The sequence below is a fragment of the Piliocolobus tephrosceles genome, chromosome 13, assembly GCF_002776525.5.
Source record: "Piliocolobus tephrosceles isolate RC106 chromosome 13, ASM277652v3, whole genome shotgun sequence".
Classification (NCBI taxonomy): domain Eukaryota; kingdom Metazoa; phylum Chordata; class Mammalia; order Primates; family Cercopithecidae; genus Piliocolobus; species Piliocolobus tephrosceles.
The window spans coordinates 11,995,562-12,017,641 of NC_045446.1; the positions used below are offsets into that span (position 1 = coordinate 11,995,562).

At 59.2% G+C, this 22,080-nt stretch overlaps 1 protein-coding gene across 3 annotated transcripts in view; it reads right to left on the reverse strand.

Moving 5' to 3' along the window:
- Positions 1-5,572: 5,572 nt before the first annotated feature.
- DAGLA (diacylglycerol lipase alpha) overlaps positions 5,573-22,080 on the reverse strand; it is a 67,779-nt gene continuing 51,271 nt past the window's right edge. For 2 of the 3 annotated variants that reach the window (XM_023189498.1, XM_023189499.1), the window contains exons 9-20: positions 21,509-21,633; positions 17,958-18,111; positions 17,317-17,400; positions 17,145-17,222; positions 16,611-16,691; positions 15,620-15,762; positions 15,192-15,284; positions 14,739-14,811; positions 13,283-13,479; positions 12,391-12,520; positions 11,634-11,821; positions 5,574-9,024 (exon numbers count right to left, since the gene is read on the reverse strand). In XM_023189498.1, coding sequence (XP_023045266.1) covers positions 8,064-9,024; positions 11,634-11,821; positions 12,391-12,520; positions 13,283-13,479; positions 14,739-14,811; positions 15,192-15,284; positions 15,620-15,762; positions 16,611-16,691; positions 17,145-17,222; positions 17,317-17,400; positions 17,958-18,111; positions 21,509-21,633 — 2,307 coding nt within the window. In that variant the 3' untranslated portion in view covers positions 5,574-8,063. Of the gene's footprint in view, positions 9,025-11,633; positions 11,822-12,390; positions 12,521-13,282; positions 13,480-14,738; positions 14,812-15,191; positions 15,285-15,619; positions 15,763-16,610; positions 16,692-17,144; positions 17,223-17,316; positions 17,401-17,957; positions 18,112-21,508; positions 21,634-22,080 lie in introns of all 3 variants that reach the window. The other variant, XM_023189500.1, reaches the window with a different exon arrangement.

The following is a 22,080-nucleotide window of genomic DNA, read 5'->3' on the forward strand; positions in this document are numbered from 1 at the left end:
CCCGACTCCTGCAGACGGCGCTCAGCGCTGGGCCGTCCCAGGCTTGCGGGGCCTGGGGCCGTCCCAGCGCGGGACCGTCCCGGGTCGGGGGGCGCGGGGCCGTCCCAGGCTTGCGGGTCTAGGGGCCTTCCCGGATCCGGGTGGCGCGGGGCAGTCCCGGGTTTGCGGGGCGCAGGGCCGTCTCGGGTCGGGGGAGCGGGGTCATCCCAGGTTTGCAGGGCGTTGGGCCTTCCCAGGTCGGGATGGGGGCGCAGGGCCACCTGGCTTCTGTGGGGTCGGGACTGGAAGGGTGTGTGTGCCCTTGCCGTCCTCGCCTTCGTCTTGCACAGGACAAGATGTCACGATTCCGAATCCAAACCCCAGAGACAGCCCCCATCCCTCTCATTAGCCACCCACCCAGCTCAGCAACAATAACAGCCTGCATTTAGGGAACGTGTGTTATATGCCAGGCCACACAGGCGTTATCTCATGTAGTCCTCACAGGCACCCTATCAAGGAGACGCTGTTGTTACCTGCATTTTACAGATGGGGAAACTGAGGCTCGCTGCATTAAGGACTGCCAGGAAGTCCTGTCCTGTGGCTGTGATGATGAAAATGTTCCCTGTGTTGTCCGGTATGGTAGTCACTGGCCACAAGTGAGTACTGGAAATGTGCCTATTGAGACTGAAGAACTGATTTTTTCATTTTGTTTAATTGTAATTAAACAGTTACGTGTGGCTGTGGTATTGGACAATGCAGGTCTAAAAGCTTCTTTTTCTTTGAGATGGAGTTCCGCTCTGTCGCCCAGGCTGGAGTGCAATGGCTCGATCTCAGCTCACTGCAACCTCCGCCTCCTGGATTCGAGCGATTCTCCTGCCTCAGCCTCCTGAGTATCTGGGATTACAGGCACCTGCCACCACGCCTGGCTAATTTTTGTATTTTTAGTGGAGACGGGGTTTCCTCATGTTGGCCAGGCTGGTCTTGAACTCCTGACCTCAGGTGATCCGCCCACCTTGGCCTTCCAAAGTGCTGGGATTACAGGCATGAGCCACGGCTCCTGGCCCTGGCCAAGCATTTCAAGGTCATTAAAGTTCAGAGTCAAATCCTGGCTACCCCAGGAATCCAAGCTCTCCTTTACCATGGCCCTGTCTGGTATAATGAAACCTGGAGATTCTAACTCGATATAAGTCCAGGATAAAGCCATTGTCCTTGTGCCCCTGCCTTCACCCTTATGACTGACTGCCTCTGCATCTCTGTCCCGCCCAACTTGCACAGCCTCTTGTCTCAATGATTTCCCCTTCAGTCCTCCCAAATCACCCTTTCTGAAACATACATCCAATCATGTCATTCCTTTGCGAAACTAAGTTTCCCTTTGCACTCAAAACAACATCTGAATGTCTTGCTCTGGTTTCTCAGGCCCCACCTCTACCACTGACCTCAGCTCTTCCCTTCTCTACATTGCTCGCTGAATAACAGCTACTAAGGGCTCCTTGCCATTGCTCAAACATGCGAGGTCCACACCTGCCACAGGGCCTTGGCACATTCCATCTGTTTACAATGCTTGTCTCCACATGGCTAGTTCTTTGTAGCAGTTGGTCTCAGCTCAAATGTCATGTCCCCAACCACCCTACCTAAAGCAGTTCTCCCTACCTACGCCTTTCTTGTTCACCATGTAAATGATTCCTGTTTAGTTTCTGTTATTATCCTTCTTGCTCTAGAACGAAAGCCCTATGAGGGCAAGATATCTTTCTGTATCGGTCACTGCTATAACTTCAACACCAAGAACATGACCTGGCAAGCAGTAGGTGCTCAATAAATGTGTTGAATGAATAGATGGTAGCATCTTCAAACTACCGAATCCAGTCAGGCTCCAGTGGCTCACACCTGTAATCCCAGCACTTTGGGAGGTTGAGGCAGGAGGATCGCTTGAGCTCAGGAGTTCAAGACCAGCCTGGGCAACATGGCAAGAGCCTGTCTCTACAAAAAATAAAAAAATTAACTAGGCATGGTGGCACATGCCTGTGATCCCAGCTACTCGGGAGGCTGAGTCAGGAGGATCACTTGAGCCCAGGAGGTTGAGGCTGCAGTGAGCCATGTTTGCAGCACTGCACTCCAGCCTGGGCGACAGACCAAAATCCCGTCTCCAAACACAAACAAACTAACAAAAATCTACAGAATCCCAGACCTCTGAAACCTTGGGAGCAGATCATTCTGGAATCCCCAACCTAGAGAATCATCCCGCTTCAGAGTGGCTCAACTTGAAGCCTCTTAGGACCCTTCAAGGCAGTGTGTAAAAGCTGGGAAAACCTACCTCACCCAATCACTGTTTGACAAGCCACTAAATGGAGGCCAGAGGTGTGGGGGACTGCTGGCAGATCAAGATGCCAACCTAGCCCGCCTCGGACTCTCACCTCTGCCTTGCAGCATCCCTGGGGAGAGCGGGGCACAAGCCAGGCCACCGGGTGGGGATGCGTGAGAGGCCTGGAAGCCGCTCCCACCCCAGCCTCCCTGTCGGTCCTCAGTGGCCAGCCGTGGGGGAGGGGCAGCCAGTGCCTGAGTCCCAGATGTGGCCCAGTCAGCAGGCCCGTGGTGGCCCGCCGAGGGGGGTCAATGCCACGACAGTTCTGGGGTTGGGGGAGGGGGTGCTGAGGCCGGCGGGTGCCTCACAATGAGGTTTTGTCCCTCTGGGGGCCGCTCTCGGAGCTGTTGCTCTTAGATATATAGAATGGGATTTTGCTGGAAGGCCCCAGCTGTGTGTCCTGACCGCAGCTCCCCCACTGCCTGCGCAGGGGCTGGGCTGAGAGGGGGGAGAGGGGCCACACTGAGACTCCTATTCTTTTCCAGCTGATACACCCAGAGGTTTTTCTCCCTCCGCAGACTCCCTTAAGACAATTGTTATTCTCCACCCTGCCCCTCCTCCGCCCGGGGTCAGGCCTGCCTGCAGACAAAGTAGACACCCGCCTACACCATGCGATTCTTAAAAACGGATTTACACTATGAGTTGCCTGGGACCAGCCACAGAACCAGCTTCTCTATAAGCCTCCACGTACCCATGGATCTTTCCTCCATATCCCGCGTGCTACATAACTGACCATCATCTAAGTTCTCACCACCATCCGTTGAGCTACACATTGTCCCTGTCCTGGTCAGCAAGGGCTGGAGGTAGAAGGGAAGACTCGTACTTTGTCCCTAACGCTCCAACTCCATTGAATTATAATCAATTAAGATTATAGATCATTCATTTTCTGGGGTAGCCTTGAAGTTGGAAGGGGTGGAATGGAGCCTCCTGTTAACCCCATAGGAGCTGATCCGGCCAAGGGAGCTCAGGCCCTGCCATCTCCCCTGTTCAACTAGGTCACTGAGCAAAGGAGCAACTGTCCCCAGGGATTTTCATCTCTGGACTGGAGGAAAGAGGTGACTGAAATGTCCCAGACTCAAGGGTTCAGCCAAGAGTCGAGGCTGCCATCTGCCAACTCCATAATGAAGTTGGGGCCCAAGTACCACTGGGGCAGGCAGGTAGCTAGGCCGGTGAAAGGGGCACAGGGGACTTGCATACCAGGACCTAGGGGGCCCATCAATGGAGATGAGTCCCCATCTGTGCCCCTGGCTTCCCTACCGTGCCACAGTGAGGGGCTGAGACTTTAGCCCTAGCCCAGAAGATACGGCTGTCCCCTGTGGCCAGCTCCACCTAGTCGCCAAGGCCTGCCCTCTGTCCTCAGAGGCCTCATCTATAAAGGATGCTCAGTATCCCTGCCTCACAGTGGAGGCAAAGTGCCAGGTCAGTGATCAGTAAATGGTGCCCTCTCCAGTTCCAATCAGCTCCCAGCACCCATCACTGGGCCTTGAGTGGGAGCAGGGCCAGGAGGAGGTGGCAGACAGAGGGCAGCACCGGGGAGAGGGATGCTGGGACCTGAGGGTTAATTGGTAATGGGTGTAGAGGCCAGCCCAGGAGAAGGTAGAGCCCTGTCCTCCCCACCCCGGGACTCTCCTGCCCTCCCATGGACCCACATAGCACTGGCATCAGGCCATTTCACAGAGGAAGAGGAGGGCTGAAAGCGGGGTGAGTGTCAATCCAGCAAGCCATGAGGCTGGGGGTCCAGCTTCCCTGGACTAGGGCCCAAGGGTGCACCTGAGTGTGGGGGCCTGCAGGGTAGATCCCCTTCCTGACTGCAGGGGCACCAGGACAGGAGGGGGCTGCTGCAGGTACTGAGTGGAGCTCGAGGCAGAGTGCCTCTCTAGCCCTTCCCAGCACTGACCTCTCAAGACCCTCCCCATGCCACACCCTGGCTGCGGCCCCGGGCAAGCCACAGAGCCTCCCTGGCTTTCAGTTTCTTCTGCCTGTGCTGTGCTCACCGGACAGGATAATTTGCAGACCAATGAGACCACTGAGGGCAAAGAACCTCTGAAAATCATCAGGTGTGGTGGAGGCCAGAGTCCTAGGCTGGGAGGCCCTGATTCTGGTCCCCAGTCTGTCCCCACCTCCCAGGCGACCTTGGGCAGGTCTTCACCCTTGTTTGGCCCGTTTCTTCTTCTGTTCAGTGGCTGTGGGTGAAGACAGGCTCTAAGGCCGAGGGCATTCTTCTATCACCCTCCCCAGCCCCTCACCAAGTAGGGTCACTGGACACTGGGGGCTGAGATGGGGGCAGGGTAGGGGGAAGGGAAAGGTCCGGTCAGCTTGGCTGGGTCAGTGCCTGTGACTTGACTCTGCGGCCAAGGCATGGATGAACAGCGCCACCTGCTGTGTGGAGGGGGCAGGCCCCACCACCTGGGCCTTCCAGCCACTCCCCAGGCCTCACTGCCCCAAAGCCAGGCTGGGTTGGGGGTTCCTGGGCTGCACTGGCCCTGGCCAGGTATTTTGTGCCCTCTTAGGAAAGCCCTCAGCAAAGACTGGGCCCTGCATTTCAGTGCTGTCCCACTGGGATCTTCCAACCTTGCCTGCCCTAGCTGTCCGCATTGTTGGGGAGGGAGGTGGGCATGGTCAGACCAGCCTGGTCCCCCAATTGCTGGCTCAGCAGTCTTGGGCAGCTTATCCTCTCTGAGCCTCAGACCCCTCAGGGAGGAAGGGGTGGCCAGCAAGCTGTATCTTTCCAGGCTGCAGTATGAACGTGCACCCGCTGGCACATCTCTCACACAGGCAGGACTCCGCAAGCGGCTGCCCTCATTCACAGGGGGCTTCGAGGGTCTTCTACTCCCTCTCTGCAACTCAAAGTGTGGCCCTGGGCCAGGGCACTGGCCGAGCAGGAGCAGGTTAGAAATCTATACCTGCCCCACCCCAGACCACTGAACCTGCACCTGCATTTAGCAAGCGCTCCAGTGAGTCATGAGCACCGTGAACACTGAGAAGCAAAGCACTAACCCAGTAGAAACAAAGGGCTGAACCTGAACCACCCAGACACACCTTCCATCTTGGGATGAAACGGGCTCTGGTCCCAAGGAATCTGTTTCCCCCTTAGGCTTTCTGTTCCATCCAGGGAACAGTGGCAGAGGCCCTCCTGGCCCCCTGCCCCATGCCCAGCCCCTGCTCTGCTGCAACCTCGACATCAGGTTTCTACACAGTCCCCACCTGAAGCAAAGACATTCGAGGCAGCCAGCGTGCTTCTACATCCGGTTTATACACAGCTCTATACAATATACAGAAACCTTTATATACAGATATATTTATAGAATAAGCTATATTAATTTCTCTTCTTTTTACAGCAATATTAGTTTGGATCTTTCATACATTAAGTACAAAAAAGTCTGGGGAGAATGGCACGTAAAGTGCGTGAGGGTCTGTGGGGCCTGGCTGCTCGCTACTGATTGCATACGGAGTCGCCTAGGCCCCTGGGCGGACAGGCCCGCACGCTTGTGCTGCAGGTCTGGGGATGGAGTGGGGGTCGGTCTGAGCCGAACCGGGCTGAGGGGGGTGGCTCAGATCCCCCAGTGTGGTATGGGGTGGAGGAGGGAGACGTGCAGCAGGCCCATCCTTCAGGGGCAAGGTGGGTAGGAGGCAGATTAGGGGTGGGCTGCCCCTGGGTGCCCAGGACTAAGCCCAAGCCTGCCCCAGCCCCAAGCCTGAAACATGCTGTGGCTGCAGCCTTGGGGGTGGGGGGTCTGTCCCTGATGGCTCAGTCCTGGGGTGGGCGACATGCCCACATTAGAGGTCCCAGGGCCCACCCTGGCAGAGGAATTAAAAGACCAGACATCAAGTCTCTCCCTGTGACTGGGGTACTTGTCAGATCTGTCCTCTGAGAGTCTATCTTGTTTGCTAAACTCTCAAGAGCCACTGATTTTGTCTTGTTTCTGTGCTGGGCTGAAGCTGTGCCTCAGCAGGGCCAGGGTGTCCTTGAGTCTGGTGAAGGTAGGAGTTACACAGGATGAGGGGAGACCCAGCTCCCTCTGTCAGGGTGGGCGGGGGTTCCCAGGACAGCCATCCGGGCCAGTCCCAGCTGTGTGGGGAGCTGGGGGCCAGGATACCAGTGATCATGAGACGGGGGGCTCTTCGTCAGGGGAGCCTAGGCCACTCAGGGAGGCTGTGGGCGGGGCCAGAGTGGGAGGGACCATGCCACCGCAGAATGAAGGCACGAGCAGGCGGTCAGCCGTGCAGTCAGCGCCTTGGTACACACCAGTCTTCCAAACCAGGGGTCAGAGCAGCAGGCGCGATAAGAACAGATGGTGTCTAAAGCTGAGCTTGTCCCTGCAGCCCTGCCTCGAAGGCCCCATCATGCTCCCTGACCGTTTCCTTGGCAGGCTGGGAGGGACAGCAGGCAGGCAGGGCAGGTAGGGTGGGCGGCCCCAGCAGCCCCTTCCTCAGGAACGGTGCACACTCATGCACATGCACACGCGCTGACACTAGCATGCACACCCTCCCACCCCGCTTCTGGGGAAACACCGGGTTGCTACCTCCCTAACTGCTTCCCAAACCCAGCAGGGAAGGAACCCCTATGGGGACCTCAGGCTAAACCAGGACTGCTCCCAGCCCTAGGCCCCTCCCTGGGCAGTAGACAGAGGTCTCCAGCCAACGCCCACCATACCCCACTCTTGGCCCCACCTCCTAACAACATGACATTGAGGGTGGGAGGAAGGAAGGCCTGCTCCCAGGAGGGTGCCCAGGCCAGCGAGGAGGGAAAGCTGAGGGGGACTAGGGTGTGTTGGTTCCAGATCCCTGGCCCAGAGCTGCCTAGGCATGGTGGGGGTGACACCAAGGGGTCAGGTGGCACCCTCAGAAGAAGGGAGCTCTCGGTGCCTTCCCTCTGCCCAGGGCACTGACACTGCAGCTGGGGTGCTCACAGCAGTGCCCACCACCCTCTGGGTGGCCAGGATCCTTGGGGGTAGAAGGTAAGCCAGGAAGTAGCCAGCAGGCAGGGCAGGCCTGGGTGCCCAGGACCCATGAGCAGAGGAGGCAGCATGAGAGGCACAAGGCAGAGAAGGGGCGGCCCTGACCCCACCCTCCTCTGGCCCCTCCAGGCCCCTGGCTGCCTTGGGCCCTGCGCAGAGGAGGGCTACTGAACACGAGTGGGCAGGGGGCTTGCAAGCCCACAACACATCCTGGGCCAAGCCCAGCAGCTTCTGTAAACATATACAGCACTGCAGGCCACCTTGGCAGGGGCACCCCAGGGGGCTGGCCAGCAGGCACCAGATCTGGGGGGTGGCCAGGGCAGATGCCAGCCTGGACCACAGATGAGAATACATGTGTGTGGGACACTGCTCTCCCCCCGGCCCCTGGCCCCTGGGAGAGCAGCCAGCAGGCAATGATGGGAGGCAGCTTGCCCATGGCCTGTCCTGGAGCAGGGGGTGCCAGAATGCCCCCATGGAGGCCAGTCAGGCTGAGTGTGGCCCACCCAGCAGACTGCCCAGGCTCCTCCCTACTCCTCACCCTTCCCCATCTTTCCCCATCTGCGGGGCCAGATCCCAGCCACCTTGGCTCTGGGGGTCCTAAGCTGAGGTAGGGATGCGGACCCCCAGCTCAGCAGCGATGCCTGTGCCTGAAGCTAAACTGCCCCTGGGGGGGTCTGTCCTCAAAGCTGCCCGGCAGGGGACAGGCACCAGGTGCCCACGGGGCCACCTGCTCCTGCCTGGGCCCAGCTGGCCACACAACAAGGGTGCTAGCGTGCTGAGATGACCAGCTCATCTTGCTTGGCGGGGCTGGCTCCGTGGCCAGTGGGGGTAGAAGTCCGGATCTTGTCAGCTGCCAGGCATTCCTGGCTACTGAGGCCCGTGGGCGTCAGGTCCATGAGCTCCCCCGAGGAGCTGAGCGGGAAGGAGGGCGAGAGCGAGATGCCCGAGGAGGGGTCGGCTGAGCCGGCAAAGAGCCGTGGGGGCTTGGGCACCAAGTTGGGCTCAAACTGGGCACGGAGCAGGATCTCTTGCTGGCTGGGGGACTTGGGGCCCTCGGCATAGTCGCTGGTGGGACTCTCAGGCACCACCATGCAGTAGAGGTCCTGGAAGGAGCTGCTCTTGCTGTCCAGGTTGAAGAGGCTGTCGATAAACTCGGCGAATTCCAGCACCTGAGGACTGGGCGAGTCCCCCAGGCGCCCATTGTGCAGCGCCAGCTCCCCGCGGGAGGCCAGTACACCACCCCCACCCCCAACCTCTTCCTCCTCGTCATTGGCTGAGGCACTGGGGGGCCGCTCAGGAGTGACGCCCCCGCTGCCCAGAGCTGCCTCCAGGGGCTGCGTGTCCTGCGAGTGCTTGGACAGGCTGTCAGCCGCCAGCAGCTCAGTGCGCGAGCTCAGGGATGGGTTTTCCTCAGGGATGGCAGGGTCAATGTAGAACAGGTGGCCTTCGTCACGCTCCAGCACAGCGTGGAGGCTGGGCGAGCCACGGATGCTGCGGAAGCCCGAGGAGCGGCGCGAGTCGAAGCTGTACAGGGACTCAGTGTCCGAGAGGCTCTCCATGGTGGCCAGTGGTGCCCGCCGGGCCTGGAGCTCTGCTGCCAGCCGTTCCTGGGTGGACAGCAGCAGCAGCTCCACCGGGTCCTGGCGGGCTGCCGCTGCCGCAACCACCGGCGACAGCAGCCGTCCCTCCGAGAAGCCCTCCAGGCTCATCTCAGACTGGGACTTGCTCCTGCAGAGGGAGGGGAGAGCAGGGGGTATGAGACTCAGAAGGGAGAGGGGACTGAATCCCAGCTCCTTGGCTAAAAAGAACTTGCAGGGAATAAAGGGTACAGTTAATTTAGCAGTTGTTGATGGTTTGGGGCAGGGAATGCTTACATTTTTATTTTTATTTTTATTTTTGAGACGGAGTCTCGCTGTCGCTCAGGCTGGAGTGTAATGGTGCAATCTCAGCTCACTGCAACCTACGCCTCCTAGGCAGGTTCAAGCGATTCTCCTGTCTCAGCCTCCTGAGTAGACGGGATCACAGGCATGTGCCACCACATCCGGCTAATTTTTATATTTTTAGTAGAGACGGGAGTTTCACCACATTGGTTAGGCTGGTCTCGAACTCCTGACCTCAGGCGATCCACCCACCTTGGCCTCCCAAAGTGCTGGGATTATAGGCGTGAGCCACCGCGCCTGGCCAGGAATGATTATTTTATTTTATTTTATTTTATTTGAGACGGAGTCTCGCTCTGTCCCCCAGGCTGGAGTGCATTGGCGCGATCTTGGCTCACTGCAAGCTCTGCCTCCCGGGTTCTCACCATTCTCCTGCCTCAGCCTCCCGAGTAGCTGGGACTACAGGAGCCCGCCACAGCGCTCGGCTAATTTTTTGTATTTTTAGTAGAGACGGGGTTTCACCATGGTCTCCATCTCCTGACCTTGTGATCCGCCCGCCTTGGCCTCCCAAAGTGCTGGGATTACAGGCGTGAGCCACCGCACCCGGCCGGAATGATTATTTTTTAAAAACAACTCACAAGAATCCAAGATAAAAGACAAAATAGTTGATGCTGGGTTGAGCCGTGGTGGGGGGTCCCTAAGGGGCTAAGGCCCTGCTGGCAGCACTAGGACTTCAGGAGTGCCGCTGGGGTTCTCTGCACCAGAACCCCTGTCATTGTACCAATGCAAGAATGAGGCTCCAAGAGACTGGCTGCTCCAGGTCACTCATGAGGCCACAGTGGAATGCGAGAGACAGTGGGAGGGAGGGAAGGAGGGAAGGAAGGACAGAGGGCAGCAGGGAGGAGACAGGGAAGGGAGAGAGCCCTGCCCAGAGCTGCCCGACTGGTTCCACGCCAATCTCAGAGCCAGCACCCCTGGGTGCCACTCCCAGGGATCTCATCACTTCCCTCCTCATCCGGGTCTCCTCCTGGTCTGTCCCATGGGCTGCAGCCCTCTGCTGGGTGGGGAGCCTGGGGCTCCGCAGACCAGCCTGCAGGGAGTGGGTGACGAGGCAGGAAGTGGGTGGCTTGCAGCAGTCACTGCAGCCAGAAATGGACACTGGCTTCTTCATCTGGTTGTGCAGCTGCCACAGGAAATCACAAATGGCAGGGAGAGATGTCCGGGTGTCCCTACCAAGGGCCAGGAAGCAGCCTCTTGACCAGATCTGTGACCAAGCACACAGGGCCTATGTGGAAAGGTCCTAGAAAGGCAGGACAACCCTCCCTGGAAGGACTACCACTTAAGAGCCTTGCAACCCTCAAAGAGTGTGTGAATAGAAAGGGTGCTGCAGCCCGCACGTGCGTGCCCCTGAGCATATGCGCGTGCCCCTGCATGTGTGCACGCCCCTGTGAGCACGTGTGCACGCACCCATGAGCACGTGTATGCACACCTGTGAGCATCTGTGCACACCTCTGTAAGCATGTGTGCACGCACCTGTGAGCACGTGTGCACGCCCCTGTATGTGTGCACGCCCCTGTGAGCACGTGTGCACGCCCCTGTATGTGTGCACGCCCCTGTTCATGTGTATGAGTGTGTAGACCAGATGTCTGTGTATGTCAGCTGGCCTGTGTGTCTGGGTCTGCGCACGGGTGTATTCATGCATTTTCATGAGCGGCTGCCTGTCCACGTGTGTCCTTGTATATGTGTCTCCACCTTTGTCCTGGTGTGTGTCTTGTACATGTGCATGTCTACAGGGGGTGACATGTGTAATGATAACTAATAATGTATGTGTGTAAGCTTCGATACAAATATGGAAGTAAATGGGTGTCCATCTGTTTGGGTCTAAGTGTGAAAGAGTAAATCTGTGCAGGCCAGGCACGGTGGTTCACCCCTGTAATCCCAGCACTTTGGGAGGCTGAGGCAGGCGGATCACCTGAGGTCAGGAGTTTGAGACCAGCCTGGCCAACACGGTGAAACCCCATCTCTACTAAAAATACAAAAATTAGCTGGGCGTGGTGGCAGGTGCCTGTAATCCCAGCTATGTGGGAGGCTGAGGCAGGAGAATGGCTTGAACCCGGGAAGCAGAGGTGGCCAGTGAGCCCAGATTGCACCACTGCACCCCAGCCTGGGGGAGAAGAGCGAGACTTCATCTCAAAAAAAAAAGAAAAAAGAAAAAAGAAAAAAGAGTGAATCTGTGCTTTTGTGGCCCAGGGTTTGTGGGTCTGTGTGCCTCCCCTGGCCCACGTGGGATTCAGGGACAGCAGGCTGGGGGATAGCTGGAGCACAGAGCGGGGGTTTGACCCCTCCTGTGCACGTGTGCAGAGCTGAGCCCAGTACATGCACAAAATGCACATGCACACAAGTTTATGTGCTCTGAACCACACTCACCCTGGGGTGGGGCTGGGAGTAGCCAAGGCTCACCTGACGCTGCTGTTGCGGTGGTCTGCAGTTGGCAGCTCCAGGGCGAGGCCAGCGGGCATGGGTGGCCCCGTGGGGAGTGGCTGCTGCTGGAAGATGAGCTCAGGAGTTAGGTCCACCTCGGTAGGGCTCACCATGACCTTGGCAGCAGAGAGCAGAGCGGTCTTCCCCTTATTGTAGTTCTCCAGCACCTGAGGACAGGACAGAGGAGGCTGGGGGTGGTGGAGGGACAGCAGGCCCCATTCTGGGGCCAATGTGGAGCCAGGGCCCAGGCCTCTCAGGCCAAGCAGAGCCTCATGGAGTCACCTGGGTCCCACTCTCCTCCTCCTGAGGGCATCACTCCCCAAGGCCTGAGACTTGCCCATCTGGTCACAACATGCCCCACAGCCCGGCGAGTGTTCCTGCCCTGCCTGCCTTCAGCCTTTCTGCAGACAGGGAGTGGCTGTGGCTGTCGCTGCTTGCCCATGCATCTGTTAAGTGCCAGGTGGCCTTCAGGGCCTCTGAGCTGAGCCTGCCTAAGGGACAGGCCCCTGGAAGTCTCCTTATCTCCTCCCCACCATGGGGCAACGTGATGATGTGGAGAGAGCCAGGGGTGTGAGGTTGAAGTATTTGAGTGGGGCTTTCTGGCCCAGCTACCTACTTCTCTGAGCCCCAGCACCCATGTCTGTAAAATGGGGCAGTGATCCGACGGTGCTTACGGGGTTCTGATGGGGTGACAGTGCCTTGTTCCCTGGTGATACCCTGCCAGGAACTGCCTCACCTTGTTGAGCCCCTCCATGACCACATAGGGCAGGTGCTCGTGCAGCATGGCTGGTGAGATGATCACCTCATTGAAGGCCTTGTTGTCGCCCCAGATGGCGAAGTACGTGGGTTCCTCCTGCTCACAGCAGCTGAGAGGGACGTGGGCAGAGGGGAGTTCAGGATAGGGTGGTGGCCTGGCCCTCAGCTCCTGGCTCTGCTCTCTGCCCTGCTCAGCAGGGCTGGCATGGTTTGGAGGCCCCTGGCCTGCCTGGCAGCAGGGCTCTGTTCCCTGGCCTGGCTCCTGCCCTGCCCTCAGCCTGGGAAAGGCTGACCTTGAGCCTCAGCCATGGTCCCTCCACAGCCTTCGACCAGCTTTTGGCCTGGGTCACACCCGTTCCACCTGCTGCAGGGCCCAGCTCACCAGCTTTGTGTCAGGCGAGGAAGCCGACCCTGGAGGGAGGAGCCAGCGCCCAGCTGTCTGAAGGAGCGCGGTGGGAAAGGTCTGCCCACTTGCCTGCTCCTGTTCTCTTTCCTGGCGCGGCCCCCACCTTGCTCACAGCTGTCTTCGAGGAATCCCCTTGATGAAGCCAAGTGACAACTGAGGTGTAAGCTGGCCAGGGCCTGAGGGGTGAGCCCTCCAGGGCACCTACTTTTAAATGGACCACGAGTGGGGACAGTTGCCCTGGGGGACACAGGGAAGGGCTGACGCTGGAGGCGAAGCCAAACTATGGAGAGAGATGCCTGGAGTCCTGCTCGGGGCTGGCCTTTTGTTCCATTTCCAGAGCCCGATGCTGGGGAAATCCCTCCATGGAAGCCCTGGGCCATCTTCTCCCAGTCTCCAGCCCCAGCCCTGAGGGGTGACTAAGCCAAGGCCGCTACCCCCTGCAGCAGCAGACCCTGGCAGAACCTACCAGCACTGCTCCGCAGGGTGGTTGTGGACCACGTGGATGATGCGGCCAGGCGGGTAGAGTGGAGTGCTGGCTGAGAGGGCGATAGTTAGATCGCTGGGGTGGGTCCAGAGCCGCGTGCTGGCCAGAGTGGTCACCTCAACCTCCTCGGGCAGTTCTGACTTGGGGATGCATTTGGTGGCCCCCACGATGATCCGCCACTGTGTGGGGTGGAGTGGGAGACATGGGGACAGAGCTAAGTGGCACTGGTTGGGGGGCAGGGGCAAGGGGACTGAGAAGGAGGGCTCAGCAGGTGAGAGGTGGGTGGTGAGATGGCAAAGGGGCAGGGGAAGGGCAGTGGCCGGAGCATTAAAGGTCGGTGCCCACCTGAAGAGGCAGTGGCTGAGGTGCACGGTGGCCAGACGGCCAATAAGGTGCCAAGGACAGATGACATGGAATTGTTGAATTTCAGGGCTGGCAAGGGGCTGGAAGCCCAGCCAACCCCTAATCTAGTAGATGGGGAGACAGGCCCAGTGAGGGGAAGGGACTTATTCTGGGTCACTCTGCAAGTCCAAGACAAAACACACCCTGGAGTTGAGTCCAGCTGGACCTGCCAGGCCTGGCCTGACGAAAGCCCAGGACTAATCTGGTGGGAGCAGTTCCACCTCCCCAGAACCAGGCTCCTCCAGGCAGGCACAGTCCCACAAAGCTTTGCTGCCCTGCTCACCGCCTGGCACCTGGTACCTGGCCCAGGGCCCTGCCTGCCACAGGGTCTAGGGCACCAAAGCTGGGAACGGTCCAGACGGGGCTGAGACGGTGAATGGGCGGAGGGCTCGCCCGGGGCAGGGGGTGGGGGGCGGGGGCCGAGGAGGGGTGACCACACAGAGGACCCTCTCCTCCTGCGCCTGGCCTGCTTCAGTGTGCCTGGCCACCACGTCCCCACCCCCACCTGGCCAACCCGCCCGCCAGTGTCCTCCAGAGACCTGATGCGGATTAGAAAGGGCTGACCCTCTCCTCTCGGCCACAGCAGAAAATGAGAACAAACTGTACCCAAATCCTCTCCACGGGTCATTCCCAGCCCTCTCTGAGCCTGGGGAATCTCAGAGGCTTCGGCAGAGGCCTTTCCTCACCGCTCAAAGTCTCCAGATCGCTTTCTCCTGACTGTGGGCAGCTCCCAGTTCTGTGTGATGGAAGCCTCTCGGTTCCCATCCGGATTCTGTTCTAACCTGTTATCCGAGTAAATGCAAGTCCCTCCCACTCTGGGTCTCAGTTTCCCTGTCTGCACAATGACAGGTGTTGTATGGGTTGAGCCTAGGGAATGCTGAGGGTCTGACATCCTAAAGTTCCCATGACACCAGCCACACCCTGCCCTGGCCTCCCATGGCAGGGCCTTTTGTGCTTTGTCCCAAGAAACCAGTGGGGGTCAAGGGCAGGGACAGATGAGGCTGCACAGAGGCAGGGTGCCCAGGCGGGGGCTCACTTTGGGCTTGGTGCTTCGCTGCAGGACGTCCAGGAGCTGTCTGCGGAAGCCTTCCAGCTGGGAGAGGCCAATCCTGGGGAGGGAGCGAGACAGGGCCGTCAGCCAGGCCTGGTCAGGGGCTATGAGAGGTACGGGGCGAGGGGCGGAGGAGCAGGCACACGCCTAGCCCCTGGAACAAGAAGACACATCAGCTAGGGTCATGGGGTGGAGATGCATCCACAGAGCAGCTCCCCAGAGCAGAGCCGAAGAGTGGAAGGACAGGCAGGGAGGGCACCAGCACGTGTGTTCACCTGGGCTTCTCACCATTGGGCAACTAACGGTGGGGAGGGGCATGGAGTCCCTTGAGAGACTGGAATTGGAGTGAGAGCGACACAGGGGCTGGGGGATGGGTAGAGGCCTGGAGGAGAGAGGAATAGCCTGGCAAGGGACTGTGGAGTCGGGGGAAGGACTCACCTGGGGACGAGGTCTTTGCCCAGAACCACAGCAGTCACGAACTCCTTGGAATACTCCATCGCATCCTCACTGCAAGGGAAGCCGAAGCAGAAGCTAAGGCCAAGGGGGAGGGCGGTGGTGTTCCGGAATCGGGGGCCAGCCATGAGCAAGCTCTGTTCTTGCACTCCTGGGTTGGCTCCCGGGGAGCTGGCTGGTGGCAGGCTGGGCTGCCTGCCCCCTACTCTGTCTTTCCCGCTGGTAAGGCTTTGCTGGGTAGATCCTGGGGGGCGCATGGCATTTCAGAGCCCCCACCCTCCACTCTCCAAGCCACTCCCAGACCTTCATGGGACTAGAAGTCAGACTCCCAGTCCAGCCCCTAGCACCAGCCAACCCTCAGCCTCCACTGGTCCCAACTGCCCCAGCCCACTCTGAGGCCCCAGGCGGCTCACCTCAGCAGGCCCCCTGGCGGGGAGTAGGCAAAGCACTTGAGGGTTGGGTACTGTGGGCGCAGAAGGAAGGAGAGGATGGCAGCGGTGCCCGCACCCAGGGAGTGGCCCACCACAATCAGGCCGTAGTGTTTGGTTCCGCGGCCCTGGAGACCGAGAGAAGCCTGAGAGCCCTGCCCCGCTGCCTGCCAAGCGACTGTCTTAGCCAACCCAAGGAAGGCAGAGGGTCCTCCCATCTTCCCAGAGTCCTGGGATCATGGCTGTGCTGTGTGAATGCTGGGGCGCAGAGAACCAAGCTAGGTCCCCACAGAGCGACTGCGCAGGCTGACTGTTCTAATAAACTCTTACTTATGCTTCCAAACCTTGCTCACAGGTTATGTCCTTGGGGAAGCTCTCCTGATTTTCCAGGAGCGGTTCGCTCCCTCTAGTCATTGCATCTGTGCCTGGGATGGAGTTTTTATGACCACAGTGATTACTCTGCTATAGACATGTGGTTACCTGACCCCATCTCTCCACCATCACTACCAGACTGAAGTCTCCTGAGGCCAGAGCCTGCTTTGCTTTGGAAAGGGCAGCTGGTGGCACCTCAGGAGCTACCTGCACAGACCGTGGCCAGTGGGCAGGACTCAGTTCCCGCCCCTCCCTCAGTTCCCCCCTTCTCTCTGCTCTGTATTTTGAGCCTCTCCATGTTTCCTTCTGACAAATGGTTCTGCAGCTATGAAGCTTAAAAGCCGCCTGCCCTGAATCATCTTTGTGCCTCTGGTGTCTGGCATGAATCAGGTGCCCAATGACTGTGGGTGGGGCGGAGCAGGACGCCCACGGGACCTGGCACAAAAGAGGAGGGGTTGGGAGCCAGGCTCAAAGAGGTTGCAGGAGCCTGGCTTGCGTGGGAGGTGCGAGGCTCCGTCACCCATCCATCCTCTCCTCTCTCTGCTGCCTTGGAGGAGGGGGACCCAGGTGTGACAAGGGCTTGGTGTCATAGAAAATGCCTCACCAGGTCTCGCCCAAAGGCCTGGGAGAGGACCATCTCCTGCTCCAGTTTCTTCTTGATGTACTCAGCTGAGAGGACCATTCCCTGGGTGGGCAGGAACAGAAGCAGGCGTTGGTGGAAGGCCTCCCAGTGACCAGCAAACCCACAGTGACCTGCAGCTCAGGAACTCCGCCCCATCCCTTTTTCCCTTTGGGCCTCGTGACAACCCGGCTGTGGGGGCTGGCAGACATGCTGACCGTGTCACTTCCATTTCACAGGTGGGAACTGAGGCTCAGAGGGCCGGTGTGGCTAATGAAGCTGCTATGATCACTTCCCAGCTGCCTCTCAGGTTCTTCCATGGACAGGCTTTGGGCTGGGCAGGGCAGTGGGGGTCGCAGCAGTGGGCCGCATGGGCCTTCCAGACTAATCCATGCCTCTCTGACCAATCTCTTCCAGTGAGCCCAGCAGGCAGGGAGGAACCCCCAACAATACACGCCTCTGCACGCTGGCAGGGGAGGAAAGAAGCCCAGGGGCCCTGGGATCCATGATGTGGGGTACCTTGTGGCCTAGCCAGGTGCCGTGGTGCCCCTCCACGGGGAGGCGCTCAGCGTCACCCGTCAGGTCAGTCAGGGCATCCTTGGGGAGAGAGGAGACAGGTGAGGGGTGGGCTAAAGAGGATAGGAAGAGGGAGGCAGGCACCCCCGGGGGCTGGGAGCCACGGGCAGCGTACCTTGGGGGACAGGGTCCCCCGGATACTGATCACCACCTTCTTCTTGTCATGGTCCACCGCCACGTAGAAGGGCGTTTCGTAGACCTAGGAGGCGGGCAGCTCGTGAGCCTGAGCGGCCCTGGTGGGGCCAGACTCGGGGAAAGTGACCTAGGCAGGTCTCCTTCCTGGCCAGGAAATCTGGCTCCACCAGCCATGGGGCCTCTGCCGCTGGAAAGGCTGACGGGCTCCCAGGGTCACTGGGGATCTCCTCCTGACCCCAGTCACAGGCCTGCCCTGCCCTCCCAGCTCCTTGCTGGCACTGGCAGCCCTGAGTGCCACCACTTGCCCCTCAGTCCAGGTGATGTCTGCCCCTCCCTGCTTCTGCCCTCACCTCCTTTCCCCAAAGGGCTAGGGCCCGGCAACCCAAACACTGGGTGTGGGGTTGACGTCAGATTTCCCAGCCCCAGAGGTGGTGCAGGTAGGCCAGGGTCCAGGGAGGAGGGGGTCTGCCCAGCTAGGGATGCCTGGAAGCTGCAGCCAGCCAGCGCTAGCGCCAGCACCAGCCAAGCGAGGGCTCCTGCTGGCCTGGAAGGACAGCCTCAGCACCCTAGACCCTCAACTGCCTGCTCCGGACACCAGGCTCCCGCCCTGCCTGGCCTCACCGCATCGTGGCAGGAGGTATAGACGATGTCCACCGCAGTCATGTTCTCATCCAGGAAGTGGCGCCGGATGGCAATGGCGTTACAGCCACAGCAGTTGTCTTCCTCGATGGTGACTCCAGGGGCGAACCGCGGCCTCGCAGGACACAGGCAACACCTGGGGTGGAGTGACAGAGAGTCAGGGCCAGGGAGTCCCTGAGGGAACAACTGTCTCCTGCCACCGTCCCTGGAACCAGTTCCAGTTGGGCGTTCAGCCCCACTGCCTCTCCCAAATCACCCTTGCTAAGTCCTGGTGACCCCCACGTCACCAAATCCACTGGCCACTCTTAGCCTTCCTCTTAACTGAGCTCTTGGCAGCACCTGACCCTGTGGGCCCTTCCCTCTCCCCACCTGGCTGGGGCCCCCTCCTCTCTGGGATCTCCCCTCTGGGCAGGGCCTACTCAGCGATGCCCCCAACACTGAGGTCCTGGGGTCCTTCTGGGGGCACTGGCTCCTCCATGCACTCATGCAGTCTTGTGTTTTAGACACCATCTGCACCCTCAGGAATCCATCCCAGGCCTGCCCCAACCCCCAGATGCTTCCATCCAATGGCCTAGCCAACACCTCCCTCGGAGGCCTGACAACCCGCCAGCTCTCCAACCCCTTCCCTGCTTGTGTACCCCAACCCTCCTGAGGTCTTCCCAAGGCCCTTTGGTCGCTTGGCCTCTGGCTTGCAGCTGTCTGTGGCTCCTCAGCTCTCACCCCCATGGCCATGCTACTCGGTCAGTACACGTGCTCGGCTTCCCTTCACACTCAGAGCTGGACTCCAGGCGTTCCCTTACCTCCCCTACCCCTGCCCTGGCAGCTCCGCCTGGGACTGCCACAGTGGCCTTGACTGGCCTCCTTGCACTTGCCCCTATGCTCTCAGCTCAGCAACAGAGTGGCCCTTTTAAGATAAGTCGAGCCACATCACTTTCTTTTTAAGACCCTACAGCAACATCCTGTCTATCCCACCTGGCCCTGGTCTCTCTGACCTGCTGCTGGCATGTTCAGCAGCACCTGAGACAGCGTGGCAGCCTGGCCCTTGCTCCTCTGAGCCTCTGTTCAAACATCCTGTCACAGTGAGGTCTCTCCTGCCACCTCATCTAACAGCGAGGGCTCCCCAGGCCCCCAGGCACCTGGCTTCATGTGGGTCCAAAGCGCCCATCTGCTCCACCAGGTGCCCTATTCGCCTTGTCTATGTGCTGTCCACCTCCCTGCTAGGCAGTGATCACCACAGAGAGGTCCACGGCTGTATCCCCAGCACCCAAACAGTGCCAGGCACACAGTAGCCTCCCCTGTGAGGACGAGGCAGCCCGGGAGTTGGGCACCCAGCTAGGTGCAGCTGCGCCTCAGGCCACCAGAGGGAGCCAGCACCCAATGGCTAGGGCACCAGGCGCCGGAGCCCACGTGACTGGACCTGCCAGCTGTCACGGGATGACAGCTGAGATTTTATTAAGAAGCTTGGATTCTGTTGATGCTGGGAGGTTCGTCTTCACTTGGAACATCACCTGAGTGACTATTACACACTTTCCAATGGGGAGAGGCTTCGCTGAGAAATCCACGGTGTTTGCGGAGGGGACAACCCCAATGTACAATGAGAGAGCATGGTCCCCCTACTGCAGGTCAAGTGGTGGAGGGCCAGGGTCTAGGGGCTGAGCTCCTGTGCTCAGCAGCTGTTCCCTCTCCAATCTCAGCTAAGCATGAAGCTGTAACAGTGTGGCCTTTGGAGACTGGAAGCTTGAGTTTGAACGCTTGCTGTGTCACTTCCTGACCGCAAGGGCCTGGAGGTCATTCAGCCATTCTAAGCTTCAGTTTCCTCTTCTGTAAGAGCAGGTGCTGACGGCTACTTCACAAGGCTGGTGTGAGATCAAGGGTCCAAGATGCAGAAATGGTCTGGCCTATTATAAGTTCTTAATAACGGGTGGCTCCTCCCTTCTCTGGTGACAGGGCTGCCTCTGAGTCAGTGATCTGCAGGCCAGGGGGACCAGTCAGGGGAGCAGGGCCAGCACCCTGGAAGGCAGGGCCCTGGGGCTCATCCAGGGCAGGGCTGGGGCCAAGCCAGAAGCAGGCCTGGCTTGCTGTGCTCTGCATGGGCTGAGAACTGCTGCCAGGGGAGAGGCCTGGGCCTGAGGCAGATGGGCAGCCCTTCTCCCTCTGGCCAGGCTGCTATGGACAGGCTGGGGCACTGAGAAGGACACTGGACTCTGGCCTCCTCCCAACCCCCTGGGCTGCAGGCCTGCCTCTCTCAGCCCCACAAGTACCTGGGTCTTCCAGGCAGGGGCCTGGCTGGGCCCTGAGTCTAGAGACTCTGCTCTCTCTGCAGCACTAAGGCACCTAATGCAGATACCAGCATCCCTCCTGTCTGTAGAGCACCAAAGAGCCCTGCCTGCCAGTGACGCCCTGGGTTCTGAAACACCCTATGGGCAGGCAGGACAGATACCACCTGTTACAATTTAGGAAACTGAGGCTCCAAGAGATGTCCTCACACTGCCAGCGAGTAATGGAGCCTGGTGCTCATTTTGAGAAGTTCTCTGCCATGGCTAGGACTCCCAGAGATGCAGGCAAGAATGCCAGGCACGTGCAGCTGACAAAGATGGGAAGTGGGCATGAGGCGATCTAGTCCTCTCTGATCAGTTGCCGGAGGGATGGTGAGATTCGGCCCCGAGAGCCACCCAGCTTTCTGAGGACAGGGAGGGCACTGCAGAGTAGGTGTGGCTGCTGCGGGTCCCAAGGGCAGAGGTGTCAAGGAAAGAAGCTGCTGCCCAGAATGCCAGTCTTTCCAGAACGGGAGCCCAGGGAGCTGTCCTCCTTCTGCCTGGCATGAGCTGAGGGCGGAGACACCCAGGACAGGGAGGGGTTCCTCCTGGAGCAGGTGCCCTTCTCTGGCCCACTTAGGAAAGCAGAGTCCACCCAGTCCCCAAGCGGTGGGCTGAGGGCGGAGCCAGGCTGCAGGTCAGGTCTGGGACTAAGGCCTTTCCTAGACCCCTACCAAGAAGGTTGGAGCCTTTAGGTAACAGGCCTTCTTGGTGCCTTTCCAGAGACCTCTATAGATTGGGGCTCCCTACCAGGAAAGTCCTTTCTTCTAGAAAGGCAGAGCACATGAGGGGAGCTGAGAGAAGGGAAGATGTGGGCAGAAGGGAATGGCTGAGGGGGCAGAGAGAGAACGCCAGAAGGGGAGGCAAGGCAGCAGTACGGGTGTTATGCAATATCTCATCGAGCCCTCTCCAAAAAATTCCACGAGGTATGTATCAACATCTTCACTTCGCAGATAAAGAAACCAAGGCTCAGAGAGGTAGACCCACTTGCCCAAGGCTGCAAGTGACAACATCTGGATTCAAACCCATAACTGTGTGACTCCGAAGCCCACAACTTCACTGCTCAGGGATAACACAGAACTAGAAAGGCTGAGGCCCACAGAGGTACAGAAAAGAAGCCATTCAGGGCAAAGCAGCGGGCGCAGCCCCTTAGCCCTTCCTCACATACCACCCGGGAGGAGAGTCGCAATCGCTGGGAGACGGGACAGGGGTACTCACGAGCAAGACCGAGCCAGTTGGCAGAGGCCGCAGGCTGGCTTCCGCATCAGGTACATGGGCCACCCATAGGCAGCCAGGGCAAAGAGCATGTAGTAGCAGACCTCTTTGTAGCGGAGCATCTCTTGCTAGAAGAGAGGAGGCAGAGGGCAGTCACCTCCTGCCCTTCCTGCCTGCAGCCTCAGGGCCCAGCAGTTCCCCAGGGTGGGAGACTGCAGACCCACCCCCAGGCAGGGAGGCGCTGCTGGTCAGCTGCTGAGGTGTGGGGCCCAGGCCTTGGAAGAAGGCCACGCCTCCAGGCCATAATTGCATTTCCCTAATTATCTCCATGCAACCAGAACACGAATCCTCAGAGATCTGTCCTGTTGCTCCAGTCTCAGAATGAATGATTTGGGGACAGAAAATCACTCGGTCCATTTCCTTGCCTGTTTTCCAGAGAAGGGAAGAGTTGAGGGGCGTGAGGAGTAATCCCCGCACCTCAGCAATCAGTGCTGGGAAAATGTAGCCCTGAGAGGCCCCGGCCCTCTAGCTGGGCGGGGTGTGTGGGCCTTGAGCAACAGGGCAGCCACACTGGG